Source organism: Rhinatrema bivittatum, chromosome 11 (genome assembly GCF_901001135.1).
Source record: "Rhinatrema bivittatum chromosome 11, aRhiBiv1.1, whole genome shotgun sequence".
In the NCBI taxonomy this organism is placed as follows: Eukaryota; Metazoa; Chordata; class Amphibia; order Gymnophiona; family Rhinatrematidae; genus Rhinatrema; species Rhinatrema bivittatum.
Window position 1 is genome coordinate 51,864,762 of NC_042625.1, and position 26,742 is coordinate 51,891,503.

The 26,742-nt window shown below is 46.9% G+C and overlaps 1 protein-coding gene across 1 annotated transcript in view; it reads left to right on the forward strand.

The window, feature by feature from the left end:
- Positions 1-26,069, forward strand: part of GGT5 (gamma-glutamyltransferase 5) — a 37,099-nt gene extending 11,030 nt beyond the window's left edge. The window contains 11 exon segments of the mRNA XM_029619066.1: positions 232-317; positions 319-376; positions 2,773-2,892; positions 3,438-3,544; positions 3,547-3,586; positions 11,073-11,209; positions 12,497-12,684; positions 13,148-13,242; positions 13,799-13,911; positions 18,078-18,188; positions 24,631-26,069. Of these exon segments, the coding sequence (XP_029474926.1) occupies positions 232-317; positions 319-376; positions 2,773-2,892; positions 3,438-3,544; positions 3,547-3,586; positions 11,073-11,209; positions 12,497-12,684; positions 13,148-13,242; positions 13,799-13,911; positions 18,078-18,188; positions 24,631-24,777 (1,202 nt within the window). The 3' untranslated portion in view covers positions 24,778-26,069.
- The last annotated feature ends 673 nt before the right edge of the window (positions 26,070-26,742 follow it).

The window sequence follows — 26,742 nt, forward strand, 5'->3', positions numbered from 1 at the left end:
GCCAGCTTTTCCTCTTCCAGCCATTGGGCTCCACCGTGCTTTGGGAGGGGAGTTCATGAGTGCTGGAACTGTCCAGCATGTCACGAGCCGGCTCAGGGAGGGGTCTGGCAGAAAAACGCTTTTGTGAAAGGTCCATGTAACTTCGGTAGTTGCATTAGCCGATGAGGGTATATTGCAGGGGGATACTGGAAAGCCTGTGCCACATTCAGACTGCCAGGTGTATTTCAACAGGTGCCCAGTGGATTGGGGTCCCTGGAGAGCTACGGGGCTATGAGGAAGCCCACAAGAGACATGGCAAGTTGCCCTGGAGGGTATTGTTTTGAGCCCACTATCAAACTGGTAACAGAAGGTTTCCCAGTTCCTGAAATTCTGGAAACTTTTTAAAGTAACCCTTTGGTGAAGAACACAAGTTATTAAATTCTTCTTTATGGTAAGAAATCAGCACTGTGATATAAACCATCTCCTACTCCTCAGAAATGATTTCTATTAAATCTAACATAGTAGTCCTTCTCCACCAGGCTAACTGGCATAATCCTTGTGCCACAGCAAGTCAGCAGGAAGCTGTGAGGTAGGGAGAGGGAGGCTGGAAGCCGGGGACTAATGAGTATTGCTTGAGGCCCCTTGGTCCATTGTGTGGGCCAGTGATGGTGGCTCCTGCTGCCTCCTCTTCTTGGCTTGTGCCAGGCACAGGAGCTGCAGCACAGGACGGGGTGGCTCTGCTGGAATCAAATCAGCCCCTACAAGAAAAACTGACGGCTCCATTAAACAAAACACATCCCAAGTATATGAACGCCTGGGGACCTTTACTGGAATAACTGGAAGGGAGGTCCTTTTCTTATTGCTAATGGTAACTTGGCTTTCCCCTTCCTCGGTTGTTGCTGTGATAGAGGAGAGTGGATGGGAGGATCTCCTGTGTAAGATTCTTGAACCTTTGCTACTCAAGAATACTTTGTGTTTGCTTAGCAGTGAGTATAATGTGTGCTAGGAGGGTGGGAACAGCGGTTTTATATGGATTTTTTAAAGGGGTAGCGATTATGCCTGCTCTATAATTGTATGGTTTTCCAACTAAGATTAAATCCTTTTCCAGTGAGGGACAAAGAAGAGGGAGCTCTGGGGATGGGAGGAATCAAGAGAGCCAGTGTGGGACAGAGGGTACAAGAAGGTGTGTGAGTCAGAAGGGAAACTGGTAATAAGAGGGATCCCACTTCGGGATAGAGAGGGGACCTCTCTGGGGGTAGGAGAAAAGAGGACATCTTCTTCCAGGATGGGACATAGATGGGTGCTCTGGGGGTAAGAAGGATGAAAATAGCCCTATACCTCTTTACAATGTGGGGTAGAGAGGGGGTTCTGGGGTGGGAGGGAGGGAGGGAGGGATGGAGACAGCATGCCCCAGTGTGGGACAGAGGGGAACTTTGGGGATAAGAGGGATGAGAATAGCCCCTCCCAGGATGGGACAGAAAAGTGGAGCTCTGGAGGTGGAAGAGATGCAGACAGCTCCCTCTCAGTGTGGGACAGAGAGGGGAGTTCTGGAGGTGAGAAGGATGGAGATAGCTCCCTCTCAGTGTGGGACAGAGAAGGGAGCTCCGGAGGTCAAAGGGATGCAGACAGCCTTCTCTCAGTGTGGGACAGAGAGGGGAGCTCTGGGAGTGAGAAGAATGGAGATAGATCCCTCTCAGTGTGGGACAGAGAAGGGAGCTCTGGAGGTCAAAGGGATGCAGACAGCCTCCTCTCAGTTTGGGGCAGAGAGGGGAGTTCTGGGAGTGAGAAGGATGGAGATAGCCCCCTCTTAGTGTGGGACAGAGAGAGGAGTTCTGGGAGGGAGAAGGATGGAGATAGCTCTCTCAGAGTGGGACAGAGAAGGGAGCTCTGGAGGTCACAGGGATGCAGACCAGCACTCCTCTCAGTGTGGGACAGAGAAGGGAGTTCTGGAGGTGAGCAGGATGGAGCTAGCTCTCTCTCAGTGTGGGACAGAGAAGCGAGCTCTGGAGGTCAAGGGATGCAGACAGCTCCTCTCTCAGTGTGGGACCGAGAAGGGAGTTCTGGAGGTGAGAAGGATGGAGATAGCTCCCTCTCAGTGTGGGACAGAGAGGGGAGAGCTAGAGGTGGAAGGGATGCAGACAGCCCCCTCTCGGTGTGGGACAGAGAAGGGAGTTCTGGAGTGAGAAGGATGGAGATAGATCCCTCTCAGTGTGGGACAGAGAAGAGAGCTCTGGAGGTCAAAGGGATGCAGACAGCCTCCTCTCAGTGTGGGACAGAGAAGGGAGTTCTGGAGGTGAGAAGGATGGAGATAGCTCCCTCTCAGTGTGGGACAGAGAGGGGAGCTCTAGAGGTGGAAGGGATGCAGACAGCCCCCTTCAGTGTGGGACAGAGAAGGGAGTTCTGGAGGTGAGAAGGATGGATACAGCTCCCTCTTAGTGTGGGTCAAAGAGGGGAGTTCTGAAGATGGAAGGGATGGAGACAGCCCCTCTCAGTGTGGGAGTTCTGGGGGTGAGGAGGATGCAGATAGCCCCTTTTAGTGAGGGGCAGAGACGTGAGCTCTGGAGGTGGAAGGAGATGCAGGACAGCCCCCTCTCAGTGTGGGACAGAGAGGGGAGTTCTGGGGTGAGAAGGATGGAGATAGCCCCCTCACTCACCAAGTGGGACAGAGGTCATGCTAGATTTTGCTTACAGTATTATGGTGATGAAATGAAGGTTCCCTGAAATGAGTAACATTTTTTATTTTGCCTTTACAGTCAACTTTTCTGTAAAGATGGGCAAGTCTTGAAGCAAGGTGATCTCCTGCAGATACCCAAACTGGGGAGGAAACCCTGAGGATCGTGGCAGAGGAGGGAGCTGGCAGTTTCTATGAAGGCCCTTTAGCCCAGCTGATGGTGGAGGATTTAAAGACTCAACGTAGGTGTGATTCCTATGTCTGTCCATCTCTTTGTGTATAGCCAGTGACTCTGCCCTCCCTGTGGGAGGCGCTACTTCCTTGCTTGTATATACAGGTTACGTTGGACTAGATCCTCTGACCCAAACTCACACAGATGCCCTTGAGATTTTACTTGTGGTTTGCTGCTACCTGGGCTCAACTAAGCAATAGAAGCCTTGGTCAAGAAGCCACAGTAGTAATGTTCCAGGCAATATGTGTGTTAGGAGGTTTATCATTTAGAAATGACATTCACCGGCCGGTCCAGAAAAGAGAAAGGAAGGTGGCGAACAGTGGTTGCTCTCTCTGTAAGTGGATAACTCCCCTTGCATGCTTTTCTGCATCTCTTTTTCCAGTACATTTCAGTGTAAGAGTAAGATCCTTTGTAATCTCCCTAGCCCTGAAACAGTGCTGGACTGATGGGTGCAGCAATATTAGGAACTCTCATCTGATAGGCATTACAGTATTTGGCTCCCCTGCCACAGGCCATTGTCTAACAGCAGGCCCCCTACCTCTCCGTCATCTGCAGATGCTTCGCTGACACTGGATGACTTCAGAAATTACCAAGTGGAAAGAGTGGAAGCCTTGAATGTGTCCATAGATGATTACACACTTTACTCCCCCTCCCCCACCTGCATCAGGCCGCCATTCTCAGCTTCATCCTCAACATAATGAAAGGTAAGGAGGGGGAGAGTACGAGCAAAGCATTGCTTGTTTTTTTTTTCATAATAGTCTTTCCTCTTTCTTCTTTTGTGGTTACAGATTAGGTTAGGAATTACTCTTACTGGGCGAAGACTGTCATCGGTAACGCTGTGTATGTAAGGGTCCCCATATCCCATACAGGTTCTGTTACTGGGGGTCTCATACTCCTGCTGAATATTTCATTTCAGGTTCTGTTATTCCCACTTAGTGAGGGTCTCCATACTCCTGCTGAATATTCATTTCAGGTTCTGTTATTCCACTTAGTGAGGGTCCTCCAAACTCCTCCCTGATCTCCATTCCAGGTTCTGTTTATTCCCACCTCTTACTGGGGTTCTCCAAATTCCTCCCTGATGTCCATTCCAGATTCTGTTACTCCCACCTCTTACTTGAGGGTCTCCAATTCCTCCCTGATGTTCCATTCCAGATTCTGTTTACTCCCACCTCTTACTGAGGGTCTCCAAATTCCTCCCTGATGTCCATTCCAGATTCTGTTACTCCCACCTCTACTAAGTGTCTCAAACTCCTCCCTGATCTCCATTCCAGGTTCTGTTATTCCACCTCTTTATTGAGGGTCTCCCAAACTCCTCTTGATGTCCCATTCCAGGTTCTGTTAATCCACCCTCTGACCGAGGGTCTCCATATTCCTTCCTGATGTCCCTTTTAGGTTCTGTTGCTCCCACCTCTGACCGAGGGTCTCCATATTCCTTCCTGATGTCCATTTCAGGTTCTGTTGCTCCCACCTCTGAACGACTCCATATTCCTTCCTGATGTCCATTCCAGGTTCTGTTGCTCCCACCTCTGAACGTCTCCATATTCCTTCCTGATGTCCATTTCAGGTTTCTGTTGCTCCCACCTCTGAACGTCTCCATATCCTTCCTGATGTCCATTCCAGGATTCTGTTACTCCCACCTCTTACTGAGGGTCTCAAACCTCCTCTTCTGATGGTCCATTCCATGTTCTGTTACTCCCACCTCTGACGAGGGTCTCCTATACTCCTTCTGTATGACCATTTCAGGTTATGTTGCTCCCACTTCTGACTGCGGGTCTCCATACTCCTTCCTGATGTCCATTCCAGGTTCTGTTGCTCTCACCTCTGACCAAGGATCTCCATACTCCTTCCTGATGTCCATTCCAGATTCTGTTACTCCCGCCTCTTACTGAGGGTCTCCTTCCTGATGTCCATTCCAGGTTTCTGTTGCTCCCACCTTTGACCAAGGATCTCCATACTCCTTCCTGATGTCCACTCCAGATTCTGTTACTCCCACCTCTTACTCAGGGTCTCAAAACTCCTCTCTGATGTCCATTTCAGGTTCTGTTAGTGACACTTCTTACTGAGGTTCTCCAAACTCCTTCCTGATGTTCATTCTAGGTTCTGTTGCTCCCACCTTGCAATTAGTTTACCCCTAGCTATCGCTTTGAAACAATCCGAAATTGTACCAGCTGACACTTCCCCATTCTCATTTCTTCAAGATAATCCTTTCATCTCGCATCTCAGTTGCTCATTAAAATTGAGATCATCTAATAGACCTTTCATTAAGTCTCCAAAATTTTTCTCCGGATTGTCCCCCCCAACCCCGTTAAGGACAGCTAAAGAGCATCATGATCCAACCATGTATGATTTAATCTCAATTCCCCCACCTTATTCACCCAAAGCTTTATCAACCAAAAAGAAGTCAGTTCTGGAATAGCCTTATGAGCCTTCGAAAAAAAGGTAATAATTTCACTCAGGGGATGATGAAAAAGATACCAAAACATCTACAACAGCGGTTTCTCAACCTTTTACCCATTGTGAACACCCTGACAGGACCACGCTCACATGTGCGACACACTGCTCATTACAATTCCATGGCGGAAATTAAAATAAAGGCCCAGTATTATTTTTACTGTTAAGAATGACACAATGGAAGATAAGTACCCTGCCTGAACAGAAATTGCATAAATAGTAACATCTCATACCAAAACACCAATTTACAGCATTTAACAGTAACTACCTTACCTAAGAAAAGGCAACACTGAAAATATTCACCAGGCCTTAAGGCACCAATACACATCCTATTAGGAAAACAAACCAAGCCAGGCTGCTACAGAGCCCTACACAGAAACTACACACCAGCAGAATACCTCACCTAACAAAGAATAAAGAGACCATAAAGCATAACTAGAAACATGCAGACAAAAAGTGAACCGGAAACCGCAACAAGCCAGAAAGACTGTATGTAGTTGTAACAAAGGAAAAGAGAACTTCACCAGTTCTCAAACAAATCAAGAAATATAAAATCAATAACAATAAACCATACTAACAAAAGAACAGATTTCAAAATTGCTGATGAATGGACTATCCAATAATTAAAAACTCATATAAAAATTTTCTAGATACCAATAAAATATTTCAAAATAGCAGACACAAAGCCCCAATAATGAAAAATAAGGATAAAAAAATGCTTTGCTCTGCATACCTGGACTGTTTGATATCCAGGTTTGCCCTGAGATTGTTTTGAAGTTGCAGGAGGAGGGATGGTTTGCTAGCAACTTTCTCTCTATCACAATTACAAGCTCTCTCTCTCTCATTTGGCTCTCAACCATACACATATACATATATGCTCTGTCTCTCATTTACATAGGCTCTCAATCATGCAGATATACACATGCTTTTTCTCTCTCACTTATATAGGCTCTTAATCACATATTTACACACATGCTGTCTTTTCACACTTACACACACGCAGGCTTTCAATCACACACTTACATACATGCTCTCTCTTTCTCTCACTTACACTCAGGCTCTCAATCACATACTCACATGCTCTCTCACCTACACCGGCTCTCAATCACCAGAGACACACATACTCTGTCTCTTACTTATACACACAGGCTCTTAATCATTCATACACATGATCCATCTCACTTACACATAAAGGACCTCAATCATACACTTACATTCATGCTCTCTCTCTCTCACACTCAAAGGATCTCAATCACACACATACTCTTACACAAACACTAACGTGTAAATAACATTACACATCTTAAATTTAACTGTGATGTACCTTCTCTACATCTACCACCACATTTTTTGAAAAAAGAATGCTCACCCCACTATACTTGTTAGTTGCCCTTGCTGATACAAAAAATTGTTGTGGAAAATGATTAGGTGGCGCAAGGTTTTCATATTTTCTCCTCAAATGAGTTCTCCTAGCATAAAAAAAGTCAACCTTCATGTTAATTGCATCTTGCAACAGTCTTTTCCTTTTAGTGAATTTATTTAGCCCCTTGACATTCAGGACATAATCTTTAATGCCCCCATTGCTTAGGATTCATGTTGGACTCTTCTTACCACCAATCAACCTCGTGAGGAATTGCAACCTATACCCTCCCCACAAAATACGTCTTTCTCTTCACTAGCCTCACTCCCTTACCCCCACTGGTGTTCACATCAGGGCCTCTTTCTCACATTTCCCCCCTGTCCCACTGTCCGCCATCAATCACCCTTCCCCCCTCCCAATCACTCCAATTACCTCCTCGAGGAATGACGGCACTCTTCTCACATGGCTGACTCAAGCCCACCATCGACCCTCTTCTAGTGAATTGCCTTAGTTACCCTCCATCTAATAGTGTCTTCCAAGAACAACCTGATACATAATTGCAAACATAACGAACCCTATTAATATAATCGGACCTAGTAGTAAAGGGGGAAGATCTGTGATGTGATCTATTTTCTTTACTAATCCCAGCAGCTTTGAAATATCATTTGACTCAAGGCATCACCCCATTTATGGTAAATTGTAATCCAAAAGGGAATAACCATTTATGGCGATAATTTCACTTCCTCAGTACTTGGAGCACTTCTCTAAAATCTCTTCTTTCTTGATCGTGATCGTAGGACAGATCTTAGAAAGTTCCACTTTATGTCCTCGCCACCTGAACATCTTTTAATTTTATCGCCTGGTTCATCACCTTCTCTTTTACAGCATACTCATGAAAGCACACCAGGATATCTCTGGGCACATTTCCCCTTGGGCGGGCAAGAGATCTGTGCGCTGTTTCCAACATTAGTTTAGATGTCTCCTCCAATCGCTTGGCTTTTTTTTTTCAAAATTAGGGCACAAATATCAGAGACCACCTGTGCACAATCAGCATAGGCAGCTTCTTCAGGGACACCTCTGAACGGCAGATGACCTCTTCTAGATCGATTTTCCAGGTCTTCCACCCAGTCTTTAAGCACAGCATCGTCTTCCTGTAGTTGATTCAGTTCTTGCTGGTTACTCTCACACACACTCTCCTGATCATCCAATCTGTGTTCAGCGGCATCCACCCGATCCACTAGTTCAGCATGCTCATGTCTCAGTTCAACAATGATGGATTTAATCTCCTTTTTCAATGAACCCATTTCTTCTCTCATTTCGCTGAACCAGATTTGGAAATCTTCCCTGGATAGTGGAGTTTCTGGCTGTTTGTATTGCAGTGCCGGAAGTCACCGCTCCCGAATGGTGACATGATGCACCGCTGCCATTTTCTCCTTTTTTTTCTCCTCCACCAAGCCCTTGGGTTTTTTTTTCTCTGCAATCGTATCTAAGAGAAATGCTCTAAATCTTCTGATTTTTTGCGCACTGACATCCTTAGTAGTTCTGGATTCAGATAGCAAACTCTGACCTTCTGGACAGTCCCAATTGCAATGCTGATGGAGAGATTTAAATTATCGGAGTCAGAGATTGGACCTCAGGCAGGCCATTCGTCCGCATGAAGTCACTTCCTCCAGGTTCTGCTTCTTACACCTCCCACTGCCTTTACATTCTCTCACTGCCCTCATGTTCTCCATACTCCTGCGCCAATGTCCCATTCCAGATTCTGTTCCTTATACCTCCATTGCCCTCATGTTCTCTATACTCCTGTGCCAACATCCCATTTCAGGGTCTGCACCTTACACCTCTATTGTCCTCATGTTCTCCATACTCCTGACCCAATATCCCATTCCAGGTTCTGCTTCTTACACCTCCCACTGCCTTTACATTCTCTACACTGCCCTGAGGTTCTTCATAGTCCTCCCCAATGTCCCATTCCAGGTTCTGCTTCTCACATCTCCCACTTCCACACATTCTCTCACTGCCCTGAGGTTCTCCATAGTCCTGTTCCAATGTCCCATTCCAGGTTCTGCTTCTCACATCTCCTGCTGCCCTGAGGTTCTCCATACTCCTGCCCTAATGTCCCATTCCAAGTTTTGCTTCTTACACCTCCCAGTGCCCTCATGTACTCCATACTCCTGCCCCAATATACCCATTCCAGATTCTGCTACTTACACCTCCCATTGCACTCACGTTCTCTTTGCAGCCTGAGATTCTCCATAAGGCCCTGCACCAACATCCCCATTCCAGGTTCTGCTTCTCACACCTCCCACTGCCTTGAGGTACTCCATAGTCCTACCCCAATGTCCCATTCCAGGTTCTTGCATCTTACTCTTCCATTGCCCTCAAGTACTCCATACTTCTGCGCCAACATTCCATTCCAGATTCTGCTTCTTACATCTCTATTGTCCTCATATTCCTCCATACTCCTGACCAAATATCCCATTCCAGATTCTGCTTCTTACACTTCCATTGCCCTCATGTTCTCCATACTCCTGACCCACTATCCCATTCCAGGTTCTGCTTGTTACATCTTCACTGCCCTGAGATTTCCATACTCCTGCCCGAATGTCCCATTCCAGGTTCTGCTCTTACACCTCCTATAGCGCTGAGGTTCTCCATACTCCTGCCCCAATTGTCCCATTCCAGGTTCTGCTTCTTAAACCTCCTACAGCCCTGAAGATTCTTCATACTCCTACCCCCAGTGTCCCATTCCAGGTTCTGCTTCTTACACCTCTCACTGCCCTGAGGTTCTTCATACTACTGTCCCAATATCCCATTCCAAGTTCTGCTTCTCACATCTCCCACAGTCCCGAGTTCTTTCACTGCCCTGAGGTTCTCCATAGTCCTCCCCCAATGTCCCATTCCAGGTTCTACTTCTCACACTGCCCTGAGGTTCTCCATACTCCTGCTCCAATGTCCCATTCCAGGTTCTGCTTCTTCCACCTCCCACTGCCCTGAGAGTCTCCATACTCCTGCCTTCACACCTGTCCTGGAATTGTTTCACATATTTCTATTTGTATTCCTTCTCTGATGGCGTTTTATATTCCAGCAGGTAAAAAATAACTTCGGTATTTGCTGATTGTAAGCACTTGTTGGGAAAGGCTGTATAATCGTGTGACTTTTTAGGTATTTATCGAGTTTTATATATCGTCATTCGGTTTTGCCATCACAACGGTTTACAAGTTTCGATCGGAGAAAGATCATTTAAATGGGTAGTACAAAGATCATAATCATAGTCAGGTAAAAGTACAGATAGGAACACGTACAGGTACAGTCAGGTAAAAGTACAGAGCCAGGTAACATTAAGATAGCAGTTAACAATTAAGGGGAACAGTTATGTTAACAATTGGCAAAACTAAGGGGCGGATTTTCAGACTCCGCGAATAGGCCTACTTTTGTTTGCGCTCCAGGCGCAAACAAAAGTACGCTGGATTTTAGTAGATACGCGCGGAGCCGCGCGTATCTGCTAAAAACCTGGATCGGCGCGCGCAAGGCTATCGATTTTGTATAGCCGGCGCGCGCCGAGCCGCGCAGCCTAACCCCGTTCCCTCCAAGGCCGCTCCGAAATCGGAGCGGCCTTGGAGGGAATCCTCTAACGCCCTCCCCTCACCTTCCCCTCCCTTCCTCTCCCTAACCCACCCGCCCGGCCCTGTCTACACCCCCCCCTTACCTTTCTCCGGGGATTTACGCCTCCCGGAGGGAGAAGTAAATCCCCGCGCGCGAGCGGGCCTCCTGTGCGCCGGGCCGCGACCTGGGGATGGGTAAGGAGGGCGCGGCCACGCCCCCGGACCGCCCCGGGCCGTAGCCACGCCCCCGTACCCGCCCCCAAAACGCTGCTGACACGCCCCGAAACGCCGCGACGACCGGGCACGCCCCTGACACGCCCCCGATATGCCCCCCTCGGAGAACCCCGGGACTTACGCGAGTCCCGGGGCTCTGCGCGCGCCGGTAGGCCTATGTAAAATAGGCCTCACCGGCGCGCAGGGCCCTGCTCGCCTAAATCCGCCCGGTTTTGGGCGGATTTAGGCGAGCAGGGCTCTGAAAATCCGCCCCTAAGTGTTCAAGGGATATGAGCATGTTTATGTCCAGTTAGGAGATATGTTGTGAGGGGGCTGTTAGGTTGACCTTGGGTGTCTTTGTAGGCTTTGGTGAACAGCCATATCACTTCTGGTTTTGGCCTATAAGAGAGTTGGAATCCAGGTTTTTGCTGGGTTGTGCTGTTTCTGTAGTTGATGATAGAAGTTGAGGCAGCAGGGCAGTGCCATGTAAGAAGTCTCAGCTGGGAGCCACCGGGATCCCTTCATTAATCTGCAGAGTTTTTCACCTTCTTGTTACTGAAGGATATGGCTTCAGCTCAGACTCCTTGAAGAATGATGGTGACAGGATAGAGACCTTCCATCGCTTTGCAGAGGCTTTGAAGTTTGCCAATGGACAAAAGAGTAAAATTATGGACCACGTGAAGAGTGGCAAGAGATTGGTGAGTGGTGTGGGACAGTGCAATCCTCTTTCACCCAATGTTCCCCTCAGCAACTTTCCCGGAAACTTTGACTCTTATTTCAGTAAATTTTATTTGGTTACATGGAAGCAGACGTAGCTGGGAGCGTCTCTGTTGATTGTATATGATACGGTCTATGCAAGCATGTCTTCTCTTTCAAAGGTTTGGGTGATCAAGCCTTAGGAGAAGGAGAAAAGATGGTGTCCATGAGAACTTCTCTACCATTCCTCCTCTCTGTAAAACCTCCTTTCTCTGGCCTCCCTTGTTTTGTGAGCTGATCTGGGGTACAAAGTATTTATTTATTTATTTACTTAATTTTCTATACCGATGTTGGTATATACCTTCACACCGGTTTACAATGTTTCATAATTAAAAATCATAAAATATAATAAAATTTTTAAACCAATTACACAGGTAACTATATATCAGATTTTTACTTAAAATAATATAAAAGAAACATAACAAGAAATAAAATACTAAGGGGCGGATTTTCAGAGCCCTGCTCGCCAGTGAGCCTATTTTACATAGGCCTACCGGCGCGCGCAGAGCCCCGGGACTCGCGTGAGTCCCGGGGTTCTCCGAGGGGGGCGTGTCGGGGGCATGCCCGGTCGTCGCGGCGTTTAGGGGGCGTGTCGGCAGCGTTTTGGGGGCGGGTACGGGGCGTGGCTACGGCCCGGGGCGGTCCGGGGGCGTGGCCGCGCCCTCCGTACCCGCCCCCAGGTCGCGTCCCGGCGCGCAAGAGGCCGCTGGTGCGCGGGGGATTTACGCCTCCCAGAGGGAGGCGTAAATCCCCGACAAAGGTAAGGGGGGGGCTTAGACAGGGCCGGGTGGGTGGGTTAGGTAGGGGAAGGGAGGGGAAGGTGAGGGGAGGGCAAAAGGAAGTTCCCTCCGAGGCCGCTCCGATTTCGGAGCGGCCTCGGAGGGAACGGGGTAGGCTACGCGGCTCGGCGCGCGCCGGCTATACAAAATCAATAGCCTTGCGCGCGCCGATCCAGGTTTTTAGCAGATACGCGCGGCTCCGCGCGTATCTACTAAAATCCAGCTTACTTTTGCTTGCGCCTGATGCGCCAGCAAAAGTAGGCCAATTCGCGCTATTTGAAAATCTACCCCTAAATGTAACAAGTAAAAAATCTCATTAAAATATGCCTATTAACATAAAATAATTAACAGAAAGTATCCACATAGGAAAAAACAAAGAAAATTACTGGCTGACTTCTATTTGAAATGCCTTGCCTTCAGTCCATAACTGTGATTCTCTTTCTTTTGAAGGTGATCGATGATCTCTTGTCTGACAGTTTTGCTGGCTCAGTTAGGAAGCGAATTGATAGGTCTGGTAACCACTCTCTGAGTTACTATAACCTCACTCAGCTGGGAGGGGAGAACTTTGGCACCACCCACATCTCGGTCATTGCCCAGGATGGCAGTGCTGTGTCTGTCACCAGCACGATCAACCAAATGTAAGGAGTAATGTCAGAAAATATTTCTCTATGAAACAAGAGAAGAGGTGGCTAAAGCTTGAGATAGGCACAGAGCATCATTAGTGGTGAAGACATGAGGGGGAAAGGCTGAGGCATTTGGGAGAATGGATGGATCTTAGGGTGCTTCCTATTCTATGTTAAAGGAACCAGTACTTGCATTGGCATTAGCATCTGGAACAGCTGGCTGAGAGAGTGCCGTAGTGCCCTTTACCTCTCAAGTCCCTTTTGGTTTCTGGCTCAGTCACTGCAGACACATTTGCATGGGGCTCTTTCAGCCCTCTCTTCCTTGCAGCAGTGATGCTCAGGAACGATAGGCATGCATGAACTGAGAAACACTAGCCCAGTCTGCCATGGCAATGGTTGTATTTGTTAGGAAAGGATGCTGAGTGCATTTCTATGCAAGTGACAGCTTATTATCTGTCTCCTGCTTCCTTCCATTCAGATTTGGGTCAATGGTGTATTCACCCCGCACAGGAGTGATTTTCAACAACGAGCTTGCTGATTTCTGTAAGGTGCCTGACAGTCGCATCCATAGTGGTAAGATCTATCAACCATGCATCCTGACCTATATAAATGCTGCTTACACTTCAATCACAAGGAGATACATATTATATACTGCAGAGAGATTTTTTGTACAGTGGGGAGCATTGGGAGGCAGGTTTGCACAGCCTGTTTTGGAATTATTCCCTGACACTGAAATTAATATCCATGACATTGCAAAATGTTCCCTGGGATTTCAGTATAGCAAGGACAGGACCTGAGTGCAGCATCTTATAGCAAAAATAACCCTAGTATCCATTACAACATGTGCGGCTTTGTTTCTGTACCGACCAAAAGCCTGGGATGGGCATAGAGAATAAAATAGGAAGATTAGATGGATCTTACTGTCCTTATCTGCCCTTGAATTCTATATTTGTATGCTCCTGTGTAATATACACACATCAGCAAGGTCTCAACTGTATTCCCTTAACATACAGTCAGAAGGCAGAAGGTTCAGCAGGTTTTGTGGCCTTACGTACAGGTAGATGCACACCGAAACACATCTTAATATTTTCCAGTTTTTAATATTCCCTGTCCGGTGCTTCTGTTCTAGGAGAAATGCCCCCATCGGCCATGACTCCTGCCATCTTAATCTCCAAAGACAAAAAATCCCAGCTGGTGATTGGAGGTGCAGGTGGCGATATGATCATTAGCGCCACTGCACTGGTGAGTGAACAAAGACAAGATGAGGCACTGCCGGCTGCCAAGGCTGAAAATCAGACACTGAGGGTGGAAACTCAGGCCATATATCTCTTCCACTCTGATTGCTTTAGAGCTATCGATTTTGCTTTCCTTCTGATAGGCCAAGGGCCGGTTCTTACATTAGGTGAACTAAGCAATTGCCTAGAGCGCCAAGATTTTGGGGCAGCAAAATCCTGCCAGCATAAGGTCCAGAGTGGTGATGTACCAGAGCCAATACCACCAGAGAAGGGAGCACTGTGCTGGAGCCACTGCCGCCAGTAGGAGGGAGCACTGTTCTGCATCTGGCACCAAGAGTTAAGTTTGGGCGGGGGGGGGGGGGGATGTGTGTGAATGACCAAAAATTCACCTAGGGCACCAAATATACTTGCACCAGCCCTGGATAGGCCTTCCACTCACCCCCCCATCACTTACCATACATACAGTTGTTCCATTCACAATGCCCACACTGCTCACAAAGAGCAGCCCTCCCCCCCCCCACACTCATATACACATATAATCTCACTCGCATATATACACATGCACACAGTCACACATTGTCACCCACAAATACACACAAACACACTTATACATTCTCACACGCATAGTCTCACCTTCCCCCCCCCACACACATGCACATTCTCATTCACATATACACACAAACTCACACATTCTCACCCACATACACACACACGCATGGACATTCTCACCCACATACACATACAAACACACTCACACATTCTCACCCGCATGTGCACACATATGCATGCATATTCTCATCCATATATAGATACACACACTGTCACATACACCATACAGTACATAAAATGAAGAGTAACTGCCTCCGCTGCAGGCAATTGTAAGCAGAAACCTCTGCAGGCTGTTTATATTAGACTGCAACATGAAAATTATACAGAGATGCACCTGAACTTTTGAGATGATGTGTGGCTTCTACAGAAGGGATCCACCTGTTCTTAAAAAGTCAGCTATGACATCTTGTCATTTTCATGTTACCACAACTTACAAAAAATCCAGTTGAATCCAAATAAATATAGCTCCTGGAGCTCTGGACCTCAGTGGTAGGATCAAACATTTAAAAGTATCTGTACCAGGATAAAAGACACTGGAGAAAATGGAAAAGCTGCAGGGTACTTGTTCTCCTCTGACTACTATTGTTTTCAGCTCTTTAGTAGCACTTGCTCTGCTTATGACATCATCAAACAGCGCTGGCAGCAGAGCGCATGAAGGCTTGGCATTGGAAGCCATTTTTACAGAGCAGCAACTGAGTGTGAGAAACTACAAGATAGTCACAGGGAGAACAGCAACACCAAGGCAACCTGAAGTCTCATGCATACAACATAACACCCAGCACGGAGACATTATAAAATGGGCTGAAAATACAGCTGGCTGCTAGCCAGGAGCACACTTCATGAACACAGCAGCCTTAAGCTTTAGTAATGCTTCATGCATAAAAGGGGCCTACAAAAAGCCCAAATGTTGCACAGGCATGAAAAGAATAAGGTTTTGCTCAGGTTATGTCACTAAGTGGAGTTACAAGGATTAGGAAAGCAGGACATCCCGGGAGGAGGGATGCAGGCAGGCTGCATGTGCATTTCCCCCAATACTTGTGACAGCACCTGGATTTTATTTGAGGGCTTGGGGTTTCAGATGATGCACATCTAATGAGTTGTTTGGCAAGATGATCTATTGTCTTGGACCTTAAATATAAATACAGCATTCAAATAGCAGGATTTAATTATTCCCATTCCTTTATCCCCATCAAATATTGCCAAGTTCTTCAGCTTGTCTCCTTTTCCAATTTCATCCTTTTCTCACAGCTCTCTGCACTGTGCCTTTACATGCAGCTCACCCCAGCACCTCTCACAGGAGCAGGGCTGCTTCCTCTCTGTTAGCTTTTAAACTAAATGAAAATTTCCTTTCTTTCATGAAGCCTTCATGGTTATCGCTTCACTTTTCTATGTTGTATGATGTCCTGCTTATGGGTGCCAAATAAAGAAATGCAAAATTCCTGCAGGTTTACAAATCTGCTATGCTTATTAAACTGAGATTGAATTATTTGGAGAGGTGGGCCATGCAAACGGGAGGATTACAGAGACATCAGCATTTCTTTTCATAACCGTGACATGAAAATTGTGTGTCCCAGGAAGCACCATAGAGTACTGAATAGAAAACAATAAGCTTGACACACAAGTATGCAAATACTCTAGAAAATTAACTCATTAATGATATAGCACACTATTAAGCATGTACAATTTTACACTAGTACACTAACCTAAAACACCAGTACACTAGCATATTACACTAATGCACTAGTATAGTAACATATCAGTACACTATTACACTAGTACATTAACATACTATTATATTAGCATACTAGTACACTAGTACACTATATTAGTACATTAATATGGTAGCATACTAATACTATTAGTATACTAATATAATAGTTCACTATTGTACTAACACACTAGTACACAGACATACTAACACCATTAGATTAGCACATTAACATACTCGTACACTATTACATCAGTACACTAGTGCACTGGCATACCAAGACTATTAGACTACTAAACTAATGTACACTAAAAGTCTAGCCAGTTGTGAAGGAAATAACCAGTTTGACCTATTAGTCCACCAGTTTGCCCAGTCTGTCTCTGTTTTGTCAGCCTGCACCCTCCCCCAGTTTACTGAGACCCCTCACCCAGCCAGTTTTTGGCTATAGCTAATTTTTTTATAGACTTATCCCTGAAAAAGAACAGAAGTAAATATGTGCAGGTAACAGCCCGATGCACGTTGCGTTCGCCAGATTTAAAATCAGGATTTACATGCAGAAATGTTGGCCTTACCCTGGAATGCCCCTGCCCCTTTTTGTTGCATGATCTATTGTGTGCGCACATGCATAAACACATGTAATTTGTGGGTTTTAAAATGAATTGCTCGTGCTCGGCCCATATACTCTCATAGATGAGTCTTTTAATGCAAGCAACTCTATTAAAATTGACCCCTAATATTTTAGGACACTAGTGTACCAGAACACTAACATTATTAAACTAGCTCATAAGTGCACTAACACATCATTACTGCAATGCACTGTAATTCTGGTTACAAATTAAAACTGCAGTGCTATGACTGCATCAGGCTTCCCAGAAGGTATTTGGGTAACCTGCATAGAGCAGTGCTACAACAGGATGGGGTAACTTTCATGGAGGGGCCATGGTTAAAACCTAAACCTGAATGAGCATGGAGAGGCCAGAGTTTTTCAATTTTGGTGGCTGTGGAGCTAGATGAAGAATTGCTTGAAGAAGAGAAGGCCTGAAATGGTGGTGGAGGACAGGACGTTGTGTGGGATTTGGGAATGTTTGGGATGGATATGGAGGGCTGTGGTGGAAAGGATTGAGAGGTCAGGTAAAAGATAAGACGAGATGGGGGGTGAGGAGTTGCATATGAAAATTTATATATTCATCTACCCAGTACCGGTGCAAGCATGTTTGGAACCCTAGGCAAATCTTTGGTCATTCACCCCCACACCCCAAAATTAACTATTGGTGGCAGTGGCTCCAGAACAGTGCTCCCTTTTTTGATGGTATTGGCTCTGGTAAAGCACCCCTCTAGATCTCACACTGGCAGGATTTTGCCGCCCACAAAATCTTGATGCTCTAGGCAACTGCCTAGTTTGCCTAATGGAAGCACCTGCCCTGCATCTACCCAAAATGGAAGAATCTGAACTGGGCAGACTGGATGGGCCAGCTTAGGTCTTTATCTCTTACCAGTGTTCTAACATATTTCACCTGTTGGAGGTTTCTCTTCCAGTGCGAAGCTCCTATAGTGGAGTTTGCAACTTTCACTTGGACTAATTTTACTCACATTTTTAGGAATTTTGAGCTAAAATAGTTAAAAATAATCACAGTACATACTGCTAAGTGCTGTTTGATGTAAGATATAATTACAGGTGAAGCTATGTAACGATGTTTGACATCAGAAGTTACCAAGGAACACCTAGCATGAGCGCAAGAGATGCTTAATAAATTCACGGTTAGCAAGTCTTGTATATGTAATATGTGCACAGAATGGTATATACAGAACATGTGCACACATTGCCCTGTTCATAATAGACACTTCTTCTGTTGCAGGCAATCATGAACAAACTCTGGTTCGGTTATGACTTGGAGAAAGCCATTTCAGCTCAGATTCTGTATGTGAACAATCAGAATGAAATCCAGCTAGAGCCTCCGGAGGATGAGGTAAGGAGATCCTGACTCAACAATTTTCTGCTGCTTTTGGCAGGGTGAGGCACTGTCCATCTGGTCTGTGCTCATTTTTAAACTTCTGTGCAAAGAGAAGGCTTGTGAGATTGCCATGTCTGTGCCCATTTGTGCCCTATTACCTTTTCTATTTAGTGTCCAATCTACACCAAATTTTCAGGATATATCAAGAGGTCCAAGAGGAGCCTGACAGGATCCACTTCTATGTGCATGGTTTTGAAACGTAATTCTGCGTGGAACTTCTAGTTTCTGTTTGATGGGCTGAGGAATGTAAAATATTCATACACGAGGTGGGGAGGGGAATTTCCAAAGAAGGGTAAAAAGCATTGTACAACTGTAAATGAACTGGGTAAACGTTTCCGAGGTGTTCCACAATGTGCAGACCTTTATCCATAGTTGCAAGGAAATATTTCCAGAGGTGGGTTGGTCTGGGGATGACCCTAATGCCCGTAGATCAAATTTTCAACTGAATGTGTGCGATTTTCCATGAAAAAAGAACCCGTGCACAAAGCAGGTGCAAATGTGAGCAGGTACTCTGTGCCCAGGCTACTTCCAAAAGGAACGGACCTGCACACGTTCGCTAGGAAGCTTGGAGTAAAGTTCCCAGGCACAAAGCACCCGCTGACTGTCACAGTGTCCTTCCGCTTACGAGGGCTGCCAAATAGTGCAATCCTCAACAAGTCCAGTGAGTTAAGGGGCTGTTTTTAAAGTCCTCCAGTTGCTTACAGGTCTTTGGGTAATCTGTTCCCCCATGGAGGTAATGGTTAGCCAACACTACATGGATGGAGATATCCATGCACTGTGCAGCTGCACCGTAAAACTGGGATTTCAAAATTAAATTCTTGCAACCCCACCTTCTCCTTCCCTTAGCCCTGCTCCTTTGCAACACAGGAGGGCACTTTCTGAAGGTCTGTTTTAACCAGATACCTGCTTTGCTACTCAGGCAAAATTGTTTTAAAATGGTCCTATTAATATTAAAAAAAAAAAAAAAAAGCTACTTTGGAAGATAAATGTGTGACTGTTTCATGGATTTATTTCCAAAGGTGACTGTGATTGAAAGGGACATTCCCTGTACGTACCCAGATCAGTCCAGACTCCTGGGTTTTGCCTCCCTTCGAGCAGATGGAGACAGAGAAAGTTTTACTGACACTGCCATACAGCCTGGTGTGCCACCTGCAATTCCTCAGAATTTCTCTGTCTCTGGCAGATGGTGGATGTGCATACCCGCAGTCTCGTCTACATTAAAAAAAAAAATGAGATAGAAAGCTTGCTGATTCCTTCCAGGAGGTTGGCAGGCAATGGTGGGGCTTCCATCCTGGTCTTGAGGTGGACGAGCAGGGAGCTGGGGACCTTTCTTGCTCAGTCCCAGGCAGCCCAAGGAGCAGAAAGCAGAAAGCCGGTGGTTCCAGGAGGATTGAAGGAGTCTGCTGCCCATCTCCAGAACAGGAAAGGGCCTCTTGTGTTCTTTTCTTTGCTTCTTAAAGTTTAAAAAAAAAAGTCAAAAGAAGGAGGCAGAGTTCTAAGGGCTTGCCAGAGAAAGGCCCTGCCTTCTGTCAGGTGCAGGCAATTTACACTGAACGCTCTGCCCCAATGCTCCTCTCCTTTGTCGGTGATTTTTCCCTGTAGGCGGCCATTTGAGACCATGCCGCTTGGCGTTAAGTGTGTCGGCTGTGGTGATTTGCGCTCTCCTCCCGGAGGGAGAGGGCAGTTGTGGCATGTCCACGGGGGGATCTGACTGGCTGCGCGAGTCGGCGGAGCTTGTTCATGAGGCGCAGGAGGACCCAGATCTTTTTCCTGTCAGCGCAGGAACAACGGCCATCTTGGTCACTTTTGCTGCTTGTGCTAAAGCTGCGGTGGGAGAGGGGTATTTCCCTCCTTCATTATCCCTGGCTGATGGAAGTCCCGTGCAGGCCCGGAGGGCTCAGGAGAGTCAGGCAGAAGTGGCTGATGACCTCCTGGGGGAGGAATTGGATAGTTCTGCATCTTTTTCTGCAGATTTTGTGCTTTTAATGCCTGGAAATCCGCGGGGTGGCATGGGGCCAAGCGTGAGTTTTCTGCTGGGCCTTGGCCCAAGAAGAGATCCAGAACCACAGGAAGACTGGAAGCTATCAGGGTTCAGTTAGCCCCTGGGGAGTCTGAGCCTCATGCTGCGGGGGATGAATTTTCAAGGGATTCTGATGACGGCGTTCCAGTTGGTTTAGGAGCTCCTCGGCTGGACCCTTTCCCGGGGGGGGCGGGGCAGGATTCCAGAGGAGACAAGGAGGACGGTGTGTCAGTAGACAGTGATGATCTGAAGGTGATACGACTCTTCTGTAGGGAAGAGTTGGGGCCCCTGATTCCCCATGTTTTGGAGGAATTGGGGATCAAGCTTCCGGAGAAGGAGTCCGATCAGGAGGATGTGGACCTGATTATGGCTGGCTTAATGGGCCCAGCAAAGGCTTTTCCTTTTCACAAGTTGGTTAAGCAGTTGATGGTCGGGGAGTGGGACACTCCAGAGACTGGCCTGAAGGTGGGCCGGGCTATGGATAAGTTGTATGCTTTGCTGAGGACTCTTTGGAGCTCTTAAGGGTCCTGAAAGTAGATGCCGACATTTCAGCTGTAACTAAGAAGACAACAATTCTAGTAGCTGGAGTGGCAGCTTTGAAGGATTTGCAGGACAAAAAGCTTGAGGTTCATCTGAAGAAAATCTTTGAGGTGTTGGCACTTGGCATTTGGACTACAGTTTGCAGCAATTTCATGCTTCGAGCAGGGCTGCATTGGGTCCATGTCCTCTCAGTAGGCAAAGCAGGCTGAATGGCTGGAAGCTAAGGTAACCTATGGCACGGATGCACTGTATGACTTCCTCAGGACATGTTCTCAGACTATGATGTCGGCGGTCTCAGCAAGGAGACTGCTGTGGTTATGAAACTGGTCAGCAGATGTTTCGTCCAAGGCTCAGTTAGGAGCACTACCTTTTAAGGGGAGGCTGCTTTTCTGAGAAGATTTGAAGGAAATGATCAAGCATCTCAGGGACAATAAGGTTCACAAGTTGCCTGAGGATAAGCCTAGAGAGGTGAGGAATTCTTCGTCTGGGCATGTGCGTTTACGAGGGAAGAGGCAATTTCATCCAGTAAGTTCGTCCTCTGGTGGTCAGAGACCAGCCTCGGGGAGGCAGCAGTCCTGAAACCAGTCCTTTTGAGGGCGAAAACCTGGTTGAGATGGCTCAAGACAGGGCAGTTCTGGGGCCAAGTCAGCACAATGAAGCGAGGCCGGTCCACTTCTCCGTCCCGCTTATTGGGGTTGACGGACTCTGTTTTATGGGATGTGGGCCAGAATCACCACAGACCAGTGGGTCTTAAGCGTGATAGATCAAGGTTTCGCTTTAGAATTTGCTCGCCCACTTCGGGACCAGTTTATGGTCTTCGCTTGCGCTTAATTGGAAAAGAGGCAGATAGTACAACAGACTCTCGACTGCCTGCGGATGCTTGGAGCCATTGTTCCCATGCCCATGAAAGAACAGGGGATGGTCATTACTTCATTTACTTCGTGGTTGCAAAGAAAGAGGAGACCTTTCATTCAATTCTGGATTTGAAGAATGTCAACAAGGCCCTCAAAGTTCCTTGTTTTCACATGGAAACTCTCTGCTCCGTCATCACAGCGGTGCGCAAGGAGGAGTTCTTAGTGTCCTTGGATCTAACTGAAGCATTCTTGCATATAAGCATCTGGCCCGACCATCAGAGACTTCTGAGGTTCAAGATTCTGGGCATGCATTTTCAATTTTGCGTTCTGCTGTTCAGTTTGGCGACGGCTCCAAGGACTTTCACCAAGGTGATGGTGGTGGTTGCAGCAGTCCTCCAGAAGGAGGGGGTGCTGGTGCAACCGTCTCTGGATGACTGGCTCATTTGGGCAAGGTCAGAAGACCACTGCAAGCAAGCAGTGTGTTATAGTTAGTGAGGTTTGGGTGGACCCTTGGACACTGTGGCAGCTTGACCACCCCCACGGGGGGGGAAGTCCCGTGAGGGGCCACAGGTCAGGCTCAGCTCTGGACACACAAACACAGATAGTTCTTTATTTAGACAGTTTGAGAAGCCACCAGAGGTGGCAGTAGTGAGCAGATGATGAGGCCCAGCTGGGCTAGTATTCCCCAGGGTGCTGGAACAGCGGTTTCTCTGGTAGCAGTGCTGTAGTGGAGAGAACTGAGAAAGTGAGTACAATAGAACATTCACAGAGTCCCAAATATGGAGAAGCCCTGAGATAGGGAGAGCTGGCTCTCGAGGAGCGAGTACCAGATCCCTGGAGGTAGAGAGACTTGTTGGCAAAGTACTCACACAGCGGTTCCACGAAGGAGATGGCACTGGCGCTGGAACGGGGCAGGCCCTTGAGGAACGAGTACCTGGTTCTAGGGAAACAGCTCTGAGGAGTAGATGATAGTAGTATTCACTGATGGTGTCTGTAGAGAATTCTTCCAAGTAGAAGAGGAGATAGATGCAGGCAGCGGGTCAGGGAACATGGGCCCTCGAGGAGCGAGTACCGGTTACCTGATAGTGACCTGAAAGAAGCAAAGAGGCCCCCGAGGAGCTGGTACCCCGTTAGCAGAAAGAATCCAATGGAAGTTGGAAGGCAGAGTAGTTGGGTACGGAGAGCGAATCCCAGCCGTAAGGTTACCCTTGCTAACTCAACGGCTAGCAATAAACAGTAGGCTTAAATATCCGGGCAGCGTGACGTCATCACAGGGGGACGCCCCTGAGGAACGCGCCAATGAGGAAATAAGAATGAGGGCCGCGCGGCCTAAAGTACCTAGAGAGCATGGCGGGAGGCAGCGCCCAAGCCAGTCCGGGGACGCTGGAGAGGACGGCAGACGGACGCCGCGGCAGCCAGGTGTCCATGAAGAGCAGGAGGAGTCGCAGAAAAGGAAAGGTAGGTGGAGTGAAGCTGTCGGGCAACGACGGTCGCAACACAGTGGATCGGGTACTACAGCTCTTACGATCACTCGGCTGGATAGTAAATTGGGCCAAGAGTCAGCTCATCCCCTCTCAGGAGTTGGATTTTCTGGGAGCACGCTCAGTACCAAATTGGGGAAGGTTTTTCTGTCAGAGGAGTGTATTGTCAAGTTGCAATTGCAGGTTTGGTGTTTGTTGGAGAGTCAGATGCCCAGGGTCTGGGATTACCTACAGGATCTTGGCTCCATGGTGTCCACATTGGAACTTGTGCCTTGGGCATTTGCCTATATGAGGCCTCTACAGGTGGCGCTCCTTTCCTGGTCGGATCCATTCTTCAGAGCAATTTCAACTTCCGCTACCACTGACGGATTGTGTCAGGTCCAGTCTCTCATGGTGGCTTGGTCAGGACCACTTGTGTCGAGGGGTGGATTTGGAGGTCCCGGAATGGACAGTGGTCACCACCGAATCCAGTCTCGTTGGGTGGGGAGCTGTCTGTCAAGATCGGGCGGTACAAGGTCAGTTGTCACCAGGAGCTGATTCACTGGGGAGAACAGTACCTATTGTTGCTTATGGCGTCTCACATAGCAGGGTCTGACAGTGTGCAGGCAGATTTCCTCCCTCCTGGGGAGTGGGAGCTGCTGGAGGAGGCGATCTGTTATGGTACTTAACCTGAAGAATGGCACAGGTTTTGTTTAGTCCTTCAAGCTTTATAATGGGGACACCTTTAACTGTTTTCTAGGTTTCCTCTGCCCTCTGCTCATTCAGGGGGGGGCTTTTGATTGTTGTTATTCTAATATCTTGGCTTTGGTACAGATCAATACTGAGGGACTGCAGGAGGCACACTAAGCTATATGGCAATGTCAGTAAAACTTTCTCTGTCTCCATCTGCTGGCAGGGAGGCAAAACCCAGGAGTCTGGACTGATCTGTGATACTACAGGAACGAAAATTAGCAGGTAAGACCCAATTTTCCTTTTCTGGGGTAAGAAAGAGAAGATGACCAGACATGGTACAGGAAAAGATGAAGATACATCCAAGACTGGGGAAGCAGGGAAGATATCACTTGTGAGGCAAACGGAAAAGTACTCGGTGAAAGAAAAATATGGGAAGGGTTTTATGTCAGATTGCCCTGGGAGCAGAGCTTACCATTGCCTGCTTTGTGCCTCACATTCAGGAAAGCGCCAGCTCACTCAGCATTTAAACTGAGCCTGCTATTGATGCTTTTTGTACGCCCTGAATGATCTGCAGATATTAAGCACCATTTCCTCTCCACCTCCATGTGGGTTGAGCGTTCATTGCTGTATCCCAGACATCTGAGGATCACATTCATCATCCCAGCTATTTGTGTTTGATACAGGCTCAGTGAGGAAACGCCCTTCTGCTTGTGTGTAACAGAACAGTCTATGCACAATTACAGCCTGGAATCTGTAGATGCTCTTGTGACCTGATAGACAGGAAGATCTTTTATATCCTGAACACGAATGTCTCTTCTTCTCTTCCCCAGCTTCTTAAGAATGGTCTAAGGAACAGAGGGCACCAGATCAAAACATCTCCCTACTTTTTAAATGTAGTGCAGGCGGTTCTGAAACAGGGTCCCTGTATCTATGCTGAATCAGACAAAAGGAAGCGAGGGATAGCCGCTGGGTATTAACAGACAGTGCCATGGGCAGCTGAAGCCAGTCCAAACCCAGCAGCGACTCTCAGGATGCCATCGACAACGTCTGCTGCCCAACCCTGCGGTTCCCTGAAACAGAGGACATCTGCCATCACCAGGAGATAGAAAGAGAATGATGCTTTATATTTTTATACACTTAAAGAATATATTTTTTACTTTTGTGAGGAAGAAGCAGCTAAAAAGAACTGCAAGGCCCAGGTATGAAGATGATGTGAACTTTGTGGAATGGATGCTGACAGGAGCAGGAATTGTGCCCTGCCCTCTCTATCGTGCCCTGGGCCAGAACACAGAGTCTCACATTTGGATTTTCAGGTTGTGCTTGGATATGTGGGTAGAGGGAGGCTGCAATGGTAACTTCTCCATTGCATCTCCCTTTGGCTGCACAAATCCTGTGAAATATGAAACTGTGACAAAATCCTTTCCCTGTGATATTCACATTTCTCAAACCCTCCTGCCCTGTGCACTGGCCATGCTGACTGCAGAACCACCACGTTAGCCCTTCTAGGTGCTCTGCACACGCTAACCTCTGACCTGCACTTCTGATGGCCATGTGGCCTTGTGCTGAAGCACTAAGTGACTTGTAGGGAGAAGAATTGCAGGGAAGGTCCAGTCCTTTAATGAATGTGAAGCTGGGGCATAGCAGTCCTGTCACCTTCTGTGTTTATAATAACACAGTGAGCAAGGATGTGACAGAAAGAGGAGTCCAGGTCCAGGTGTCAAGAAAACAGTAAAGCAGGCGTGGGAAACCTCTGGTCCTCAAACCGCTTGGGTTTTCAGGAGATCCCTAATGAATGGGTATGTGATTGCATGCAGACTGCCTCCATGCTTTATCTCCTGCTGATGTATTAGGGATACTCTGAAACCCGCCGGACCTCGAAGGAGCAGAGCAGCATTGCACAGTACTGTATACCCCATGTCGTTTTAGTTTCTGCTTTACTCAAATTCTAATACAAATGTATTTTTCTGAATGTGATCTTATGAAGAGAATGTCTTTCCATATGTGAACAACACAGATTCACAACACAACACAGAGGATATATTTTTAAAATTGTTCTCTATCTCTTAATATTGGTAACACACACAGAGAAACCATGTATTTATAACATGCTTTAGATTTATTCAAAACTTGTTACTATAAACACCTATCTAAACAATTAAAATCTTACTAGCCCACACACACCCACACACCCACATTAAAATACAATATTGCACAATTTTCCTTTTACACACAAAGTATGTATCTTAGCTGAATATGAGAGTGATGAGGACCATACTGATGAAAGAATAAGAATGTAATGACATTCGTGAAAAATATACATGAACAGGAGATTGCAATTTATAATAATCATATAATATTCATATGTGATGGATTTAAAATTTGAAAGATACTTTGTATGTAAAAAGAAAATTGTGCAATATTATATTTTAATGTGGGTGTATGGGTGTGTGTATGCTAGTAAGGTTTTAATTGTTTAGATATGTGTTTATAGTAACAATTTTTGAATAAATCTAAAGCATGTTATAAATACATGGTTTCTCTGTGTGTTTCCGTATGTGAGGGCAGACTTCTTTTTCTGACCATCTGACAACTTTAATTCTATGTGCCTCTCAATCACCTGCCCAAGGATTGACTCTGAAAAGTGTGGAGAAGCCGCTGGGCCTTGAACCGTAAGTGATCATCACTGAACTATCTTTCCTGTATCCCAAACCTTTCTGAAAGGATGGAAGATGGGAAGACAAAAGTGGCCACTCTCAAGGAATGTGGCCCTGAACAATCCAAGCAAACTGGCAGGAGGAAGATGAGAGACTGCTGAGGCTTGGGGGGGGGCAGTGGTAACCTGACCCCCCAAGATCTGGTCCTTCCTGCAAGCTCTGCCCCCTGCACGTTTGCTTTTTATGCCTATCCTTCTCCACAGAGTGAGCAAGGATGTGACAGAAAGA